Source organism: Aspergillus vadensis (assembly GCF_003184925.1).
Source record: "Aspergillus vadensis CBS 113365 unplaced genomic scaffold BO88scaffold_37, whole genome shotgun sequence".
In the NCBI taxonomy this organism is placed as follows: domain Eukaryota; kingdom Fungi; phylum Ascomycota; class Eurotiomycetes; order Eurotiales; family Aspergillaceae; genus Aspergillus; species Aspergillus vadensis.
This window is the reverse complement of record NW_020292075.1, coordinates 1-18,727: the sequence shown is the minus strand read 5'-3', so window position 1 is coordinate 18,727 and position 18,727 is coordinate 1. Positions and strand designations below refer to the sequence as shown.

The 18,727-nt window shown below is 41.3% G+C and overlaps 7 protein-coding genes across 7 annotated transcripts; 5 read left to right on the top strand and 2 right to left on the bottom strand.

Annotated features, from left to right (window-relative positions):
* Window positions 1–121: 121 nt before the first annotated feature.
* Window positions 122–1,268, top strand: BO88DRAFT_306957 (p53-like transcription factor; the record flags this gene model as incomplete). Its single annotated transcript, XM_025702438.1, has 2 exons — window positions 122–171; window positions 242–1,268. Coding segments are annotated over 2 exons (1,077 nt in total), but the record flags the coding sequence as incomplete, so codon positions are not given.
* A 5,495-nt stretch (window positions 1,269–6,763) lies between these two features.
* BO88DRAFT_352726 (uncharacterized protein) lies at window positions 6,764–7,018 on the top strand (the record flags this gene model as incomplete). The annotated part of the gene is made up of 1 exon (XM_025703606.1): window positions 6,764–7,018. A coding segment is annotated over one exon (255 nt), but the record flags the coding sequence as incomplete, so codon positions are not given.
* Window positions 7,019–7,264: 246 nt separating this feature from the next.
* Window positions 7,265–7,447, top strand: BO88DRAFT_352728 (uncharacterized protein; the record flags this gene model as incomplete). The annotated part of the gene is made up of 1 exon (XM_025703607.1): window positions 7,265–7,447. A coding segment is annotated over one exon (183 nt), but the record flags the coding sequence as incomplete, so codon positions are not given.
* Window positions 7,448–9,602: 2,155 nt separating this feature from the next.
* On the bottom strand, window positions 9,603–10,591 carry BO88DRAFT_430201 (uncharacterized protein; the record flags this gene model as incomplete). The annotated part of the gene is made up of 7 exons (XM_025709226.1): window positions 9,603–9,628; window positions 9,665–9,703; window positions 9,755–9,943; window positions 10,010–10,135; window positions 10,169–10,177; window positions 10,214–10,230; window positions 10,491–10,591. The coding sequence occupies 7 exons, from the start codon at window positions 10,589–10,591 to the stop codon at window positions 9,603–9,605; spliced, it is 507 nt and encodes a 168-aa protein (XP_025557465.1).
* Window positions 10,592–11,641: 1,050 nt separating this feature from the next.
* On the top strand, window positions 11,642–12,820 carry BO88DRAFT_447481 (uncharacterized protein). Its single transcript, XM_025710375.1, has 2 exons — window positions 11,642–11,820; window positions 11,872–12,820. Exons 1-2 carry the CDS (start codon window positions 11,651–11,653, stop codon window positions 12,608–12,610), a joined length of 909 nt encoding a protein of 302 aa, XP_025557464.1. The 5' UTR covers window positions 11,642–11,650; the 3' UTR covers window positions 12,611–12,820.
* Window positions 12,821–12,954: 134 nt separating this feature from the next.
* Window positions 12,955–14,605, top strand: BO88DRAFT_430199 (uncharacterized protein; the record flags this gene model as incomplete). The annotated part of the gene is made up of 5 exons (XM_025709225.1): window positions 12,955–12,984; window positions 13,196–13,309; window positions 13,986–14,108; window positions 14,209–14,471; window positions 14,578–14,605. The coding sequence occupies 5 exons, from the start codon at window positions 12,955–12,957 to the stop codon at window positions 14,603–14,605; spliced, it is 558 nt and encodes a 185-aa protein (XP_025557463.1).
* Window positions 14,606–14,977: 372 nt separating this feature from the next.
* Window positions 14,978–16,960, bottom strand: BO88DRAFT_430198 (uncharacterized protein; the record flags this gene model as incomplete). The annotated part of the gene is given in 11 exon segments (XM_025709224.1): window positions 14,978–15,113; window positions 15,187–15,224; window positions 15,426–15,507; window positions 15,532–15,565; window positions 15,675–15,748; window positions 16,052–16,091; window positions 16,111–16,167; window positions 16,328–16,455; window positions 16,540–16,600; window positions 16,625–16,720; window positions 16,834–16,960. 11 exon segments carry the CDS (start codon window positions 16,958–16,960, stop codon window positions 14,978–14,980), a joined length of 873 nt encoding a protein of 290 aa, XP_025557462.1.
* Window positions 16,961–18,727: the final 1,767 nt, after the last annotated feature.

The window sequence follows — 18,727 nt, the reverse complement described above, 5'->3', positions numbered from 1 at the left end:
TCCTTACTCTCCTTCCCATTATGTCATTTGGCTAACATGTGCCCTTCATCTATTATGATGAGGGTGAAACACAGGAAAAATCTTCCCGATGTTGAACTCACTCTACACGTATTCGCCAAGAATGCTGTATCATAGAATGTCGAACACCATATCCCATCGGGTATCCTCACTGTGAGTTTGTCTCAACTGTTAATCCACCGTTGGATGTGCCTATCACTAAGAAATTCAGGGACCTTTACAGCCAACCGTCCGCCGATATGACACTCAGCCTGCAGTCCCAAAAAATTGTCGTCCCTGGCAGTGCGTCCACCTCTGGAAGAAGTGATTGGTATCCAGAAGCCTACAGTCTCCATCAACAATTATTCTTAACACCGCTCTCAGATATGGGGAAGATAACAAGAACTGCATGCTTTGCAACAGCAGATAGAGCTCTGAAGAACTCTAATGAGCGATCTCAGGCTGTGTATCTCGGAGCAGAGAATATGTTAATGGGCCAAGCTCAGGGGCGGTTGCCAGAGCCATTTGCTGGCTCTCCTCCTTTCTACGACACTATGTTGCTTCTACCTGTCGTTTGCGGGACTTCAATCATCAAGCCTGAGATACTGGCCGAGATACATAAAGGTTTCTTCCAGGTTGATAATAAGTGGGCGTGTTATAGGCGGAACTACTTTTCAATTTCGTGTTCGTTTACTATGCAACCTTGGCCAAGCGCTCCGTTGTACGTGAAGCTTTCAAATCAGTGGACAGAACGCATTACAAGGTTCGCCATGTCAATCTCCGCCATTGTGAATCAACAGGTCGCAGAAATCCGCGACTTGGTTCAACACAGCCCAAAACGGGATAAGCAGTCGGGCAGAAAACCGGGAAGGGTTATATTGCAGCCCTGTCAGCCTGAGCACTTGGTTGTTGGTCATGAAGCATCATCAAGCAGCATTCTACATGGCTTACCAAAAGGCTATCAGTCTACTGAGAGGCCCCTGGGTTACGAGGAATATCCGGGAGTAGTCCAGCCTTCACCACCCCCATACCGGCACACGTTCGAGCGGGTCCAGTTCCAGAAGGCGACCGCGAACAACGGAAAGCGGCGAGCCCAGCAGCAGTACTACAACCTAGTCGTTGAACTCTATGCTGAGGTCGCCAGCTCTGCTCGGGGAACTGAAAGCCAGTGGATCCGGGTTGCCAGGCGACTATCGCATCCAATGGTAGTCCGGGGTCGCTCTCCAAATCACTTCAAAAACAACCGCCGCGACAGTCCGGCAAGCATGGGTCTCTCAAAAGGAATAAAAAGTAACCACGAAGACCAGCATAGTACATGACCACAACGGGTCACATGTACGACGCTAATCCGAAGCAGATGTAGTGTCAGATAGTACTATACTACATCCAGGCCGCTTTGAGTTTCACCTCATATAAGCAAGTCCGACTTGGAAAAGCGCGGCGGATAGGGCTATATCTCTTGCTAACGCTGTGTGACGTCGACGCGGGCGGCGGCGGGCAATAGAGGGAGTGCAAGACTTGGACAGTGCCCTGAGGGCCTGAGAAATGAGAATTATTCTGGGTATTCCCATATCCTCATGCACTTTCGATGTTCCCACTATATTCTGCTTAGCTAGTCATTGTCCTTTCTGAGCCACTAAACGGATTGAATTTCTGTTGATCGTGATCGATGTATAAACGACTCCCCAAGTATGGGTCCGGCAAAGTTAGCGTTTAATTGCGGTTCCTTGTAGCGCACCAGAACTGATCTCAGCAACAAGCGATCATGCATCCAGAACCGGGAAAGGTGAGGGGTGTGTATTGACGCTTGCTTCACGTGCGACCCTACAAAGGTATGGAGTATGCAAGTACACACTTACATAAGACGGCGCCAACGAAAGTGCAAATATGCTTCGTTGTAAGGAAATAGTTCTCGTCCTACCCCTGTGGGCGGGTGTCATTCTTCCTAAGGCTTGCAGCCCCAAGGTTCATGGTTCGCAATGTTTTAGCCAGGGGAAAGCAAGCCCCCCTGCGGGTATAGGTGCTGCGTTCCTTTGCTCGGCGTATTACCTGGTGAACCGGGTGGTCATCTGGCAGAGTGCTGAAGCGAGCAGCCACTATTTATCTCCACTGCTTGAGTCGCAAGTGGGTTGGTAGGATATAAAACTCAACTTTAAGTACAGCCGTAGATACTGTCCGGAAGACTGAAAGGATTTAGATAAGAGCTGTTCTCTGTACCATCTCCAGAAATTACAGATATATCTTATCTCGGAGCGGATTGTGCTAGACTGTAGATATGTAGTCTAGAATTAGTATTACGCATGCTTGGTATAGCTGATGTATTAGCTCTGGTCGGAGATGTCTGAGCCCGCTCAGGGTTATATTTACTTTAATTACTTATTTAACCACTTCTTAGATATATTCCTTCCAGCGCATCTCTTTGTCAAAGATCACTCTAAGAAGTTTTGCAGTGTCAGCTGGTTTAGTAGCCTGGCTATCAATAATAATTTATCCTTTTCCGTGGGTTGCTTTCTGCCTGGTAAAATGAATTAATTCAGTCTTTTCAGCAGCAAAGAATGCACCTGTTTATTATATTTACTTTTTAATTCAGGGAATATCTTCTTCCTGGATCTTCTTGATATTCTCTTCTACTGTTGGGTAAGATCGCCAGTGGAAATAGTCATTAATAAAAGCTAATATACTGCTATTTTAGTCTACTACTTGGTCCACTAGGTCCGAGTTATAGAATCCAAATAGAATTAGTAAAAATGGGAATCCTTGTGCCAGTCTGGTATATTCCAGTGGTAAATTTTCATTCTCAGAATTATTAAATATAATGCTCGCTTGGCGGTCTTCCATGAAGCTGCGGATCCATTACTAGACCTTCGGTGGGATACCTTTGACTCGCAGCCGAGCGTCAAGGCTGGTTTAGTAGACTCTATTGAACACGCCTTTTAGATCAAATGCAATCAGCATTACCATCCTAGACTGTTCCCAAGCTTGGTATACTGTATTGGCCAGTACCAGCAGAGCTTGCTTGGTATTTCGTCCTGGTCTATCTCTAAATTGTGTGTCCGGGAATAGCTTGAATCTCTCCGCCCAGTAGAAGAGTCTTCGGGCCATAACGGCTTCTAGTAGCTTCCCCAGCATGCTCAGTAGTGATATCAGTCAGTATACTCCTGGTGCTGAATAGTCTGGCTTTCCCGGCTTCCGCAGCACTACGATCCGCGCCTGTTTCCATTGTCTGGAATAATAGCCTAGATCCACTGACTTGGTGAAGACAGTAATAATCATTGCTTTCAGGTATATCCACAGGTGTTTCTATACAAGCATGGAAATTCTATCTCTACCTGGGGCTGTAGTTCCCTTGGCGGCTTGGAGAGATTGGTAAATCTTCTGTTCAGTAATTAGCTTCCATGGCAGTTTTTCTGTGGAATTGCTTTCTACTTTACTTCGGGTTCTGCTATTTTTAGAAAAAAGAAATCAAGGAATGTCTCTACTTTCTTTTAGTTGTTAGTTATCTCCTCCGTGCCCACTTTAATCACTGGAATGCTCGTATAAGCGTCTTGTGGGCGCATATAGATGGCTGCTTTCCACAGATAATCTTTGCCTGCTTTGTCAAGAAACTCCCTCCAGTGACTTGTTTTTATTTTTTTAATTGTCCTTGTCCATTTACATCTTCTTGCGCGCATTTCTGCAAACATTGCCTTGGTTATTGTGTGGTTAGATCCTAGGATGGCACAACTGTCTTACCACCTCCGGCGGGCTTGGTTAACTTCTATCTGTTAGATCTTGAGATCTGCTGTGAACCAGCGCTTCAAGTATGGACACGGTGCCTGTACTGGCACATGCTGGTCGAGCGCAGTTATTGTAGTTTGAATCAGATAATCAACCGCCTGATCTAGATCCCGCTCGGATTGAATTCTTAACTGTGGGTTAATCGACCTCATTATTATTTGGTCTACTCGGGCCCAGTCTGCTCGGTCGTACGCTCTTCTCGGTTTGGGCTTCCTAGTTTATTCTGGTTGGAGGCTCCACTCCGAGTATGTGCCCCTGTGGTCAGACCCGTAGTGGTCATGATAAAGTTGGCATTTAATCAGCCGTGTCATGTCATTAATAAGTGTGAGGTCGAGTACTGATATCATCCCAGGTTTATTTAGAGACCAGAATATCATCTCGCCTGGGGCCAGGCACCATTGCAGCTCGTGGTCTTAAAAGAAATTCGTTAGTTCATCTGCGTGTTCTGTGAAGCTGCGATGTACCGCACGGTAGCTTTATGCCGGGTGGTGGCGGTTGAAGTCTCTGGTCATGATAATTTTTGTTATGTGTTCGCCCTGCTCTGCTTGTTCCCGGATAGTTTACTGGATTTCTGTCAAAATTTCGCGTGCGCTGTTTGCTTCAACCGGGTCATGTAACGCGATTGGCTGGATACAGATCAAAAACATTAGATACTGCAGCTCTGGGGTCCAAACCTTGACGGCCACTATATCCGGGTGACCACACTGGATCTGGCAGTGTGTTGATGTGGAGATCCTCCGGTTGACATAAAAAAGACTGCGGAACCGAGGTATTTCCGGATGCGTAATTTGGTAGAGTCGCCAAGCACTGTGGTTAATATGGGTGTAGTATACTGTCTTTGGTGATTCCTGAATCAGAAGAAGATCCAGGTTCTGACTTTAATGATTGTTGATGAGGATTTCCATCCCTGCCCTGGATTTCATGATGTTCAACTGTAAGATGCAAAGGTTTGCTGTCATTGGAATGGACTGGGGTTAGGAAATGTCTGGCATGCCTGGTTATTTATTGGGTGTTTTCCATTGCAGTCTAAGCATCTTGGTCTTATTCCTGGAAAGCAGTGCTGCTGGTCATGATAACCTGTATAATATCCGCACTTCGCTCATTCCTTGCATGACCAGGCTAGGTGGCTAAATTATTAGTAGCGGCGGTATCTCTTCTTCTCCACCCGGTAGAGTTCCACGCTCCCGATAAATCTTTGCCCCACTAACAATCTGTTATTAATAATCTATTCTACTGCCTCCGGTGAGTCCAACCAGATCTTTATTAAGACTAATTTTCTGAGAGGCATGTCCCTCTTCTTTAACTATGTAATATCTTTAATCTGGAATTTCTTGTTATAGAGGTTATTCTTTGTTATAATCTTCTTGATCCCCTGTTTCTTATTTCCTTCTAGTTCAAAGTCCTCAGTTGGGACTTGGTGAATCATAATCCTAAACCGGGGCTTTACTACTTTAGTATTATTTTCTAATTCCTCCAGCTACTTAGTGCTGTTCCAGGCTATCTCCGCAGACTGGGTGTCCCGGAATCGGATGACATACCTTGTTTTGGTAGTACTAATGCCCGTGACTTGTACTTCTTTGGTGGTCCCTGTGTTCAGCAGGGCGGTCTTGATGTGTATGTTTGCTGCTTCAGTGGGCAGGGCCCTTGAGAATTGATCGTTGTCAACATCTTGATTAAGGGTTGGTGTGGTACTAATTCGGACACAGTTAGGTTCCTTCCTGGGGCGCGGGATGATTCTTGCGGGGTTTGGTTGAGGATTACCAGCAGCCACTTCTGCCCAGGATCTGTTCACGGGGGTATTCAGCGGTTGTGTCTCTAGTTTAGCCTGTAGGGCCTGGATTTCTTTCTGCAGTTTCTTATTATAGGTTTACAGAATCTGTTGTTTGGCTTTTAGGTCTTGGACCTCCGCTCTTACTGTCTTAATAATTTCAGTCTGGTATTTGAGTGCCTCATTAAAGCTGTTAAAATATTATTAGATATCCTGGTTTGTCACCCGCCTGTTGTTTTCTCCGCCGGTCGTAAATTCAGGGTTCGCGATCGGCTCATTTTCCTCTGCATTGATGCCTTGTCTGCGGCGTTTTCTTGCTGCTGGGATCCTTGGACGAAAGTTATAGTTGCTGAAAATTGTGGCTGTTTCTTGGGTGTTTATGGGATGGGGTTCGGTAACCCCTGCCGGGATCGCCATCGGGCCGAGACTAGTGCCCGCTCGGCACACAGTGACAGCCACAACACCTCACTTACTCACGATGGTTTGCTATACAAATTTCTCTCTTCAATAAAATGGAGCCACCGTGCGGTACATCGCGGCTTCGCAGAACACGCAGACGAACTAATGAATTTCTTTCAAGACCACGAGCTGCAATGGTGCCTGGCCCCAGGCGAGACGACATTCTGGTCGTTGTAGTATGTGGATTTGACTAGCACTCTGGTTGCTTAGTAGTTACCAAGATGAAGTATAAACTGGCCAAATTAGGGCTCGAGGTATAGTATCTCACTGGAAGCTCATATTGGAAGCAAATAGGTATTTACCATTTAGTTCTGTTGTAGCTAGCCTGCAAGAGAGAAGAATATGAAAGATTCTGGTCATAATATACAAGAATTAAGGGCTGTACTAAAACAAGGAAGCCATCGGAATCTGTAATTATACACACTGCAGGTGAGTTGTCGACATAGCTCCAGAGAAAACTAATAATTTCAGAAACATACAAGCAGAATTACAAACCAAATCAAGATCTTATCTAAAATATATTATATTAATTTACTTCTTCCCACTACCTATATTATATATTTATTAAGACAGATCTCTTCTCTCTAGCACTATCATGAATACCTCGTCCTCAACAGATTTCAGTCAGAGTTTGATATGATATCATTGCCTAGACTAAAGAGATAATAAGTAGCTAAAAAGCCTGAGAGTTTAAGATTAGTATTCTTTATCAAGAAGCTTTTTTATAAGTATAATCTAATAATAAATTACAGATCTTAGTTAACAGAGCAGTTACTTCCACTACTAGATTATCTAATCTATGATATTCTCTGTCTGAGTGGACGGCTGTTATATATACCAGTTAAATTTGATAGCGCCTTAGAAAGAATATGGAGAAAGTATGAAGATGAAGTAATACTAGTTATTCAGGTAAGAATAAGACTTTCCTATATACTACTAAAAGAACTAGACTGTGCTGTTAAAATATACTTCAGTAATAGTCTTCTTATTATTTTGACTAAATTTATTACTCTTTAACAGTTTATATTATATAAGGAATCTACAATTCTCCTGGAAGAGAACTTTTTATTAATTAAGATTTTTACTACTGAACGCTTGTCTTGGAATTCCTGCAAGTTTATTATTATACTTATTTTATTATTTATTTTTCCACGAGAGCTACAAGCCATGTATATAACTTTGAAATAATAATTATATTCTTTAAATAAACTCTCTATTATCACAGATATCTTGAACACAGTTTTATCTGATCTGCCTAAGTAATTCTCCCAGGCCAAGAAAGCAGTAATTAATAATAAAATCAGTAAGATTACTGTACTAGGCGTGAGTCTTATTAATATAAAAATAATTAAATATAATAAATATCAAAGCTGTGACATAAATTATATATTCTTTACACACTGCTTTGTTCTGGCTATAGGAAGAGAGAGTTTCCGGATATACTAGATATAAAATAAGCACGGCTACCGCCTAGATAAGTACTTAAAGTAGAATAATTTATAACTTTAATTCTAGTAAAAGATAATAACTTTCTTGAAAAGCTTTTAGAAACTCTGTTATTATTTAGTAAATCTGATATTTTTCCATAGCCTAGATTCTGTAATTAACCTCTTTAGGAATCTTAGATATATGAATTAAAGAATATCTACTGTATCTATTTTAAAATAGATCTTGATTTAATTTATAAAAGGCGGTGTTTACAGGCTCCTATTATTCCTATATATTAATTATAAATAAGAACCTTTAAGATTAATAATATTCAAGTAGAGAATATCCAGAAGTTCAGATAGAGATATTTAGTATAATAATTACTATATAAAAGTTTACTTGAGACTACAGTAATACCTGAATAATTTATTATATTTTATAATTATAATTAAATTAATTTTACAGTTCCTTGCTTTATCTTGTTCGCATTAAATACCCAATAAACATGATGTAAGATAGTAATTAATTGATTATTATTTATAAATATAGTTTACATATTTTTATAATGAGTAAGAGACTGCTAGTTAATAAATCATTTAATAAGTTTTATTAGTAAATCTTTTAGTATAGTTAATTATTTTTATATAAAGAGTACCTGGTCCTCATGCTTAGATTTTCTTTTTCTAGAACTGCTGGAGACAGCCAACTGTTAAATGATACCAAAAACTTAAACTTATTAAGGCAGAATATATTACCTGACTATACTATTAAAAGCTATTTATATGAAGTAATTAAGTAAATTCTTTGAAAAGTTAACTGAAAATAGAAAAATCCTTGACTGGTACTAGCCCAGTTCTATTAGTATTATATAATTATTATTCATATATACCGCACCCAGCTAATCAGACTATATATTTTATTAAGATAGACCCACTAATTATATACTCTCTATATTTCAGATTTAGCTACTACTTTGAGCATGTGCTTCTAATAATTATCTACAACTGGCATCTTCTAGTATCATAAAACGGGTTCTCCTGATAGCTGGAATAAGAGGCGTACAGCTAAGCCACACACACACACACACACACAGACATAGAGGCACTAATATAAATGCTTCAGTTTGCACAGCCGGTCAAGAAAATATATCTCAGATTACATTTGGATCCTTGGAGACAGGTTACTTAATAAGATAGTTAAGATTAACTTACTTCAAATAGCAATTATATCTGTGTTCTGCGATACAGGTATGTCTTTCCATAACGGGTTTTGGATAAGGTCTGGAAATATTACTGGGGTTTGTTATTGTTTACCCGGTCTCACCGACTCGCTGGAACCCCCTAACAGTACCCTCTGAGACGTCATTTTTCCTGCTCGCCCCCCTTCTTTCAGGGAGGAGATAATAGGTCTATGAAAAACATAAGAGAAGTTAATTTTTAGAATTTATAATAGTGATCCAACCTCTGTCTAGTCAAGAATCTTGTGGCGTGTGTTACATTTCAAGTGTATTCTATTTAATAGATTTAAAAATACTCACAATATAATTATTCAAGTAATAATATAGTAATATTACTATAAGTATTTAGTCGCACATGTATATCTCCTAGTCTGTAGGAAAGCATTCAAACTAGTATTAATCTAGACCAGCCAGCATATAATATCTATTAAATTAATCAGTGATACAGATATTAAATTCTCTGTATTCTGATGACCCTTCTGCCCCTTGCATGAGTAAGTAAGTCAAAGCACAATAAGCAGTATATATAATCTAATAATTATTAATATATTTTCTTCCTTGTAAATATTAAGTAATTAATCAATTCCCTTATACTTTTTATTTAAAATATAACATTGATTTCCAGATATTATTATACCTCCATAGACAAGAGCAACTTGCTGTAAAGCTCAGGCTAGTTATTAGATTTTTTAGCTTTTAATAATTCTTTACAAGAAAGAGATCTACTGGTATAGATATTATCTAAGGTGATTTATTAGCATATAGACTCTTACCTTTATTATTATTCATTGAATGAGATCCCGAAGGATCAGCTGGTAAGAATAAATAAAAAACAAAATATCTGTAGATATAGTTATAATAAATATTTAAACAGGTTTCCTCTTACAAGTAACCCTGGTATATGATATTTAGTATATTTAATCAAGATAAATCTATCTAAAGCAATTTTACCCATTCCTTTTCTAAAGAATTAATTTTATTATAAGACTATGGATTACTTACCCTGTAATTAAATCCATTATCTGGCTGATCACTATCTATAACTAAGTTAGCCTTGAGCAGCGTTCAGAGAGATAGAACTATAATACTACAGTATCCAGTCTTACTAGTATTTTTAATATTATAGCCCATCCGTGGTACTGTTTTAAAATAATTCCACTGTATTCTGATTGCCACGGATCCCACCATTATAATACTAATATTTAAAGCTATTATAAATACTCCTATAACAGCACCTCCTATCACAGCACTTTGTAATATGGTAAACAGACTTCCAGCTTAAACTGCTCTAATTAAAAATTATTATACTATAATAAATAAAGCTGCAACAGGCCCTGTAGCACTAAAACTAGCAGTATTTAATATTACAGAGTCAGTAATAGATGCCGTAGCAAGGGCAAATCCCGTACTATTAAAGATTAATATAATTATATATTCTTGAATAAAGAACTTTCCAGAAAAGATAATTACTATAATTATATTTCTTAGATATTACATAGTACCTGTAGAATCTGAGGTTGAGGAACTTCAAGGATCAGGAGATAGACTCATTAAAATAGAGAGACTGAATATAAAGATCAGTATTAGTAAAAGTAGAAAAGAATAAAAATTATACTATTACTTATATACCCGAGTCGGGTATTTATCATGGTATACTGGAGCAGAAAACAATTGGCTTCTGACAAAAATTCACCAGGAATGATAATTACTAGGATTATGGTGAGTTACTTATTATCTGGCCTGCAGCTTTTCTCTGGCTTTCGACTAGTATTCAATACAATACAGCACGTGTGCGAGATACTGCATCATCAATGTATTATTAACATGACCGTCCCAAGAGCTTTGCTTATAAAGTATCCATGGAAGATCCCCACCAATACTACACTAGGGACTGGGAAAAAGTATGGAGACTCTGGAGTAGACATAGTAATAGCGCAAGATATCATATAGAATAACATCTCTCTGCAAACTGTTATAATATTATATATAACTTTCCGTCGAAACCCCTCAATGTATTTGGCTGATATTATTATATATTATCCAAGCTGGATTGTGGTACTGCGGCTTATTATATAAGAGTACAGACTTTTATACTCTAATATTTATATATCTGGATGTAAATCATTCCTAGTACTTAATTAGTTCTGTAGGGATCTACTTTTTGCCTGATTTTTAAATTACAAGGCAGGTCAGTTATAATACAGCTTATATTAAAAATATTAATCAGTCTACAGTGATAGAATATTATATTTCCTGTTTCTGGTACTTCATGATTTAAATAAATGAGTACTTCTAGCTCTTATACTTTTTTTAGATAAGACTTTGCTTTATCTACTTTATATTTTTCAATGTGAGTTACGAGTTATAATCTAAAAATTGTATTAATAATATTAAATATCTTGAGATTGTTGTTCTAAAAGGCGAGAACTATCAAGAATATAACTATCTACATCAAATAAATAAATACTTTCAAAAAAAATGGAGGAGACATGTTTATTCCATCAAGATATTTTTAACAGGATATTGCAAGCAGTTACAGTATACAAAACCTGAATCTAGATAATAATAAGAAATAAAGCAGCCCTAAGGTCCCTTCAGCTGATAGATATTATAAGTAAAGCCACGTGATCTCCATGGTTGAAATACTAAGAATTATTATATACTATCAAGGTGAGAGGAACTATGGTGGGGATCACGCGAAGTGAGGATTGCTTCTGTAGCTAGATGCAGTGCAATTTCAGACTTTCTTTGCCAAAGTATGCGATGCGATTAGCCTGGTATCGTGAAAGAAAATAATTGTTAAGAGTATCTCCAGAATACCTACTGCAACATATACGTGATTCTTGCCTAGCCCCATACAGGCAGTACATCCAACTCATTACTCATATTTCTCCACCAATCGTGCTTTGACACATGTCGACCATTCTGCACTAAGATGGTACAAGTCTAGAGATCTTCCATCCTACCTTCCGACTAGAAAAGCTATGGCAGGCAAAAAGAAGAGGAAACAAAGACCACCACAACTGCTCAGTCCGATCGTCTTTTCGGAAATTGAAACCTTGAATGAAGATTTGCCGCCCACCCCTCGTCAAAACTCGCCCCTTGATGAAACGAATAGTATAATGAGAGAAGCACGAGAATTATCGTATTTTGAGTGAGCTACTCCTTTTAAAGTGCATTTGTAGTAGAGGTTGACCTAAATCAGCTTTCTAGACTCCGATCCTGTTTCCCTTCAAGTTGGTCAAACGAGACGTTCGTTTAGGATCCATCGAACGCTGCTTCACTCAAAGTCCTCACCGTTGATTGCAGCCTTGGACAGTAATCTCAAGGAAGGCCAGAGCGGCGTGTATGTATTTGAAGACGTGGCAGAGGGTACAATTGCACGATTTATCGAATGGGCATACCGAGGCGATTATCCCGCCACAATCAGCGGAACCAACACTGGACAGACTCCAATTTTGCTGGAAGGCACGGAGACGGATATTGACGAGAAGCCTGAAAACACAACTCCCGAAACCGACTCGACGTCAGAGAACCACCCCCTTCTTGTCCATATCCGTCTATACATATTTTCTGAGACTTACATTGTTCCCGATCTTCAACAGCTGGCTTTTGAAAAAGTGACTGCTTGTATAACGAACTTGGACAAACCGAACAGTCTCGACACACAACTCGCAGTAATTGATGCTTTACGGGTCTCTTTCCTCGGGCTCCCGCAACACGACAAATTGCTAGACTGGTTGGCTCAGTACGCTGCATATTGTTTAGAAAAGCTCCGGGTACAAGGCCCATTTCATGATCTCCTTAAAGAGTTCCCAACCTTGAGCTCCCGCATGATACTGTGTCTGGGGCCAGCATCGACTCCACCATGGCGGACTACACAACCAAAATACCCATTTATCCAGTACTCTGCCAAATGGTCGGAAGACAAACATGGTCACTAGCATAAGCACAACAGCTCTGCTAGATTATGGATCTTTCCGTCGTTTCTATTTAGAACATGACTTTCTGCGGTGACATCTCAATTTACTTGATCTCGATTGGTTAGGAGAAGTGATCACGCTATTCCAACTCAAATTTACGGCAATTTAAAGTCATAGGTATCTTTTGCATGTACCACGGTCGATTATTCCACTGTCATCAATGTCATTATGAGCTTTAACCCCATTATCTGCTTACTGTACGCACCGCACACATTAGTCGATTCATCTTGTTCACAAGTCATTCGAGTGTGACACTTATATTAAAAAATCCTGTAGAGCACGTATATTGCCTCGGCAGCAATAACATGCTAAGAAACAATTACATTACATGGAGGGTATATATTTCACATACCTTTGTGACTTTCAGGCCAAGAATTTGGTTGCAAGGAATCTTTGTGTAGCATTCCCTCTGTTTTAGACTAGCAGAAGATTGAGATATACAAGTATGACCGCCAGTTCAGCAGGTTTCTGGTGAGGCATTCTGATTACTAAATAGAGTTAGCTTTTTCTTACACCACTTCAGTACTTACAATAAACACCCTTCAGCCTTCTTTTGCTTCAACTCAGCATACTAGAAATGTACTCACATACACTCTCCTTCGAGTCAGAGACTTCTTCTGCGAAGAACGCTGGGATATCAGCAAGGCTGTCATGCGAGGGGTGCCTATTGCTCGGATGGCATGTCCACATCAAGGCAGCCTATTAGAAGACACCCGGTCGCATTCTTCGCCCTGTATCATCGCAATATTCTCCTGTGTGATTCTCGGGGAGAGGTCTTAGCACTGGGTTGAATAAATTAGACGACCAGAACCCTTAATCTCCCAAATTTTGTGATTACAAGGAGTTGGCCTCTACGCGGGTCTGGTTATTCTCGAATCCTTTACTTTGAAGCTCTACTCGAATTGTATTTTTTTCCATTCATGACCAATCTTCCAACCAACCACGAACGAAAAAAGCTCAATATTCGAGGGAAAAGCACCCATGGCTTTCACGAGGAGCTCAGCAATGGATTACGACCAGCCAAAATTATCGTAAGACAACTATGCTCTGCCTCTGATGATGCGTGCTAATCCCCTTGCCTCTATCGTAGTCCCTATGAACAATAGAGGGTCATCGTCATTACCGTCGGAAACAAGAAATACTCCATTCCAGAAAATTATATACCAGGGCATCTGCTAGCCCAAGCCAGATAGTCTCGGAGTCCACGTATTGTAATTGGAGATCGACGCGGATGTTGGCCACACCATCATACATTTCCCATATGAAAGGAGATATGAAACGGTCTTTGTGCGGAAACCCAAATAGAGCCACACAACGTTGAACTTGAATATGAGAGAAGCGTCCAGATTTACTAAGCTGCCAGGAAGCACGAGATAGACGACCTCGACGCGCTTGCCCAAAAGTACATTATGACTCTCAGCGAAAGCCTGTCGATTTCCCAGATCCTTTAAGGAGCCCGGTCGATATTTTCGAAATTGTCTGAGAATGAAGAATGGTTTCATCACTATCTGGACTCTATGCTTTCTAGGAGCTTTGCGCAGGATGAGCCAATATTCTAGCTGGATGAGTTCTACAAGGAAATTGTGAATGATCCAGCATTCAGCAAAGCTGTAGTGACCTCACGCTTGCGAAACATTCTTAGAGTTACCGGCGGCGGGAGTGAGACGAAGGATGATGGCGAGCCTTCGCGTGAACAACCGATTCCAGTTACCCAATCTGAGCCTACCGAAGACCACAACGAGGGAAAATGTTTTAAAGCGCTGTCCAAAGAATATAGCGCTGCGAATATCTCATGTTATTTGCTTCTTGATCGGAACTGCCCGTGTGGTGAGCCCGCATCGAGCTCCTTCCAGTTGATTGCGAAAAGGCCAACTCAGAGGTTCACTACAATCCCGAAGACAATGGTGATTGGAGTTGGGGCTTTCGAGGATAAGAAACGAGAAAGAAGAAGAATAAGAACAAGAGGAGCCACCTAAACAGCATGCTGAGTGTGAATGAGAAATGATTGGATGCTTGGTTGTAACGAACTTTCGGATGTAAAGAATGCCAGCGCAATACTGATGCCATATGGCAATTTTACTGTCTCAGCTGCTACACAAACTCTGAAATGTCTCACAAGTAAATATTTGACTTGTCGAGCGTTGTTCCGCTTTATCTATGTCGCCCCGTACAATACCACGTTTAGTCATCCCTTCAGTCAAGCAATGGTACAAGCCTGACACCTTGCGAAAGCAACTCATGTAAGCCATGGCTCCCCGTCCTATAACCTTAAGATTTTTATGGATTGTTCCCCCCCGAGAACCGAGTGAAGATTGAAAACAATAAGAACTAATTCCTCAGCGTGGGTAGACGCCTCAACACCATGCTGGGCATCAATGCTTTCGCAACATTATCCTCCTTAAGAGGCTTAACCCTCGTCGGAAGCGTGGGAGAAACATACTCGTGTTGTGGTTTGCCCAGCTGCCTGAACGCTACAGAAGTCTACCACCATCCGGTCCCCCTCAACCTTCTGTAGTCATTTAGGAAGATGTTCGAACCAAGGGTTGTCCAAGCTATTTGTCACCTCAAGCTTTCCCTCCACCTACGCAGCCCTATAGCTGAAGAACCTGTAGGACTTGGCTGTGTGGGATCTCAGGTATCAGTGTATCACCGCAGAAATCATTGACATTTGTTTGTTGCGGTAGCACCCTTCTATGTGGCAGTGACTATAGGGACAGTTGGGCGATTGCTTTGGGTTTTCCTAGCTATAAAAACAAGTGCATACACCAAGATCTACCTTCACGTTCCTTGTCATTGGCTGAGCCCGGAACCCACTCATATCTGATAACATTACCGCGAACTTTCTCCCTACTGAGCATCTGACTCTGGCATATGAAGGCTACATCGCATAATGAGGTGGCGCCTTCTTTTGCGTCCCTGAAGAAAGGTGATTTTGACTTTCAAGCCCTATCCTTTCCTAGCCCGGAGGCTGCACTCATCTCCAGGTCAAAGAGCAAACATAATGCAAAGCAACAAGATGCCCAACCTGTAGCACAAGCGTATTGCCATATTCGAAGATGTGCGGAATATAGTAACTTTAAGCTACTGTTAGACACTGGTCTGCTGGGTACACAGGCTTAGCTGAAATATCACGGACCCCACTCATGCTTGGAGGCTAATTTTCCATTCTAGACCTTGCCAAATGGCGGGTTGGGTTTCGACCTCCAACCCAAAACCCGCAAAGAGAAATATATAACGGTAATATATACACAAATTACATATATATATGCTTATTGAAGATCCAATGTTTCGTATGTATTTCCGTAATATATGAGGGGTGGGTTCTTATCGGGTTTCCGTGTAACCCATGGGTATTCGAAAAAGCAATATGGCGAGGTCTATTTCATTCATCTTTATAGTCACGTGCACTTAAGACTTGATACCCTTATGTTACGAAGAAACGCTAACCGTTGATCGGGGACGGTGCATGATGTAAGCAATATCGGTCAACCAATGAGCGAAGACCACATCGTTATCTGCTTCAGTCCCGCGCTACGACGGGCAAAAATATGCCTCTGTAACCGAATAGTACTGACGTTTATAATGATTATGTCCCGATTAGTCGCATATATGGTATGCAGGAAGCTATGACCTCATTCCTCATGTGCATCCATCAGTGGTGAGAGCAATACAACGGACTAATGATATGCATATCAAATAAGGCACCACCTATGTCTTCAGTCGCGTCAGATCCATCCAAACCCTCGCTTTCGCTCAAGTCATCTTTTGCGCCAACTTGCAAAAGAATGTTGAAAAATTTCGGTGTTCTTTCGTCTCGTACTGTAGCTGCTGTCAAAGTATCTCCATAGATACCCCCACGAGCATTGACGTCTGCGCCAGAATTCAGTCACATTTGTACCGAGCATACTTGTCCATTTCTTGCCGCGGCTTGCAACGCATTACCGTGATATCCTCATTGAGCGTTAACCTGAGCACCGGCATCCAGCAGAGCTTGCGCCACTTCTTCACTCCATGATGAGCCGCTGCCTGGATTGCGCTCCCATATATGAGACCTTTCGCGCTGGGATGCACCTCAAGATAAGAGCAGCAGTAAGTGGCCGCCCTATGTACCCTTCGCAGCCGGTATGGATTAGAAATGCCGCCCACAAATGATGATTCTTCATGTTTTACCGAACTTCTCTGACCGCGCGTCAGTTCTACTGTAAGGCCTAGCAATCCCGGAATTAGTCCTACTTTCGCGACAATGGGAGCAGGCGTCTGCCTTGTAACACAAGATCGTTGCGCTACGTTATCAGTTAGATGCATGATCATTGAGATTGTCCCCTTCCTCGTGAAATGTAAAGAACCAACGTCAATATAAGACCGATATAGCATAACGGCACGGGTTCCCCTCGTGCATGAGTATCCATGCCAAGAATCCACACGTCGGCTTGTATGGCAGGTGAGGGTATGCTCTTGGCGTCGTATTCACGATGAGAACATAAAGTCATGCACCGCATCTGTCCGATCAGATACATCCTGGGCATAGGAGTGTGCTACAAAAGTTGTACTCAAACAATGGCTTCGGATTCTAGTATTGTCGATAGTTGAAGCCACCGAGCAGCATAGGGAATACTGTATACGCAAACCACCCAAGACTGAGCTTATAACTGCCAGAAGGTCATGCTTTGAATCCCATGCCTTTTTAGTCCACTGCAGGACGAGTAGCTGCACCAATTGCGTAGCGCTAACCCGTCACTGCTCAATATACTATGATCCAAGACTGTATTCTATTAGCGCCTGGGGCGCATCAGCCGAAGAAGAGGATTGGTCTAAGAATTCTCGGGAAAGGGAGAAGGTGATTAGCCTGGAACAAGCTATAGTAGCATGGGAAGCGCTGGCAGGTAGGCAGTAGCTTTACCTTATATATAAATACTAATAAAGTGGCTAATTGACTATCAGTCATCGCAATAAGATGTTATGGTATGGTTAGAACCGTTCGTAGTGGTCTCTCGCGTCTTCCCTCGACATCTCGGAAACTGTCACCAAGAGGAGGCCCACAGTCATAGAGTATTTCCAAGGGCTATCCAGAGGATCGAAAACCAAGGTCTGTATCATATCAACTGCAGAGTGGCCAGTCCTGGAAAGTCACTATACAGGGGGTGACCAGTTCACATAAGCTATCTGGCAGCACGATCTGAAACGTATTTGACCGTTGGGCGACCCACTACTTCCAAGACACCCGACACTTGAGGCAATTCGACCACCGCAAATGCCACCAAAACCATCCATCTCGTCAAAAAAACCGGCGGAGCGAAAAGGTTAAATGCGTGTTGCGCTGGAGCTATTGAGAAATACCAAATGATCTAGCATTTGGGAAGCTGCAATTATTTAAGAGCACATAATTTTATATGAACAGGTATTTAGCGATCCAGTTGACTATTTATAATTCAACTAGGATATCTGGAACGGGTTACTTTGAGTATGTTCTTGCTAGCACGAGGTCCTACGTCTAACTCTGATCTGAAATATAAGACGTATTTTAGATGTAGTATGAAGGTTGATCTAATCATCTACCTCGAGAAACAAGACCCACAATAATAGTTGGAACATATGCACCGATTATATTAGACACTAGGGGCTTTGAAAAAATACTAGATTTATTTGAGGTAGGTCAACAAATGAATAGAGCACAGTCTTGTGTTTTATGGTCGCAAAGTCATGTGACACCTGAATGCAGTTAACGCCGTGCTGAAAATGAGGTTAACTAGTTTCATACCTGTCCATTCATTTCGTCTGCCTCAGTCTCAGCTGAAAGTGAGATGAAAGGGCCTGGGACAGACAAGCTGTCTACCAATGTCTCTAATGAGTTAGGTCAAGATGATGGGACCGCGCCTATGCTCTGGCTGCCTCATTCTGCAGTGTAACAAGCGACTATCTGTAGAGCTTACCATCACGCCCAGTAGCTTGTAACTGTATTATCCAGATAATAAGAGTAGGACAAAGCGTAACCTAGTGGAACATTATGAGGGAGGAGATTTCGCAAAACACTATTAGCCTATTAGGGTTTAGGGTTTATTATTAGGGGTTTAGGGTTTT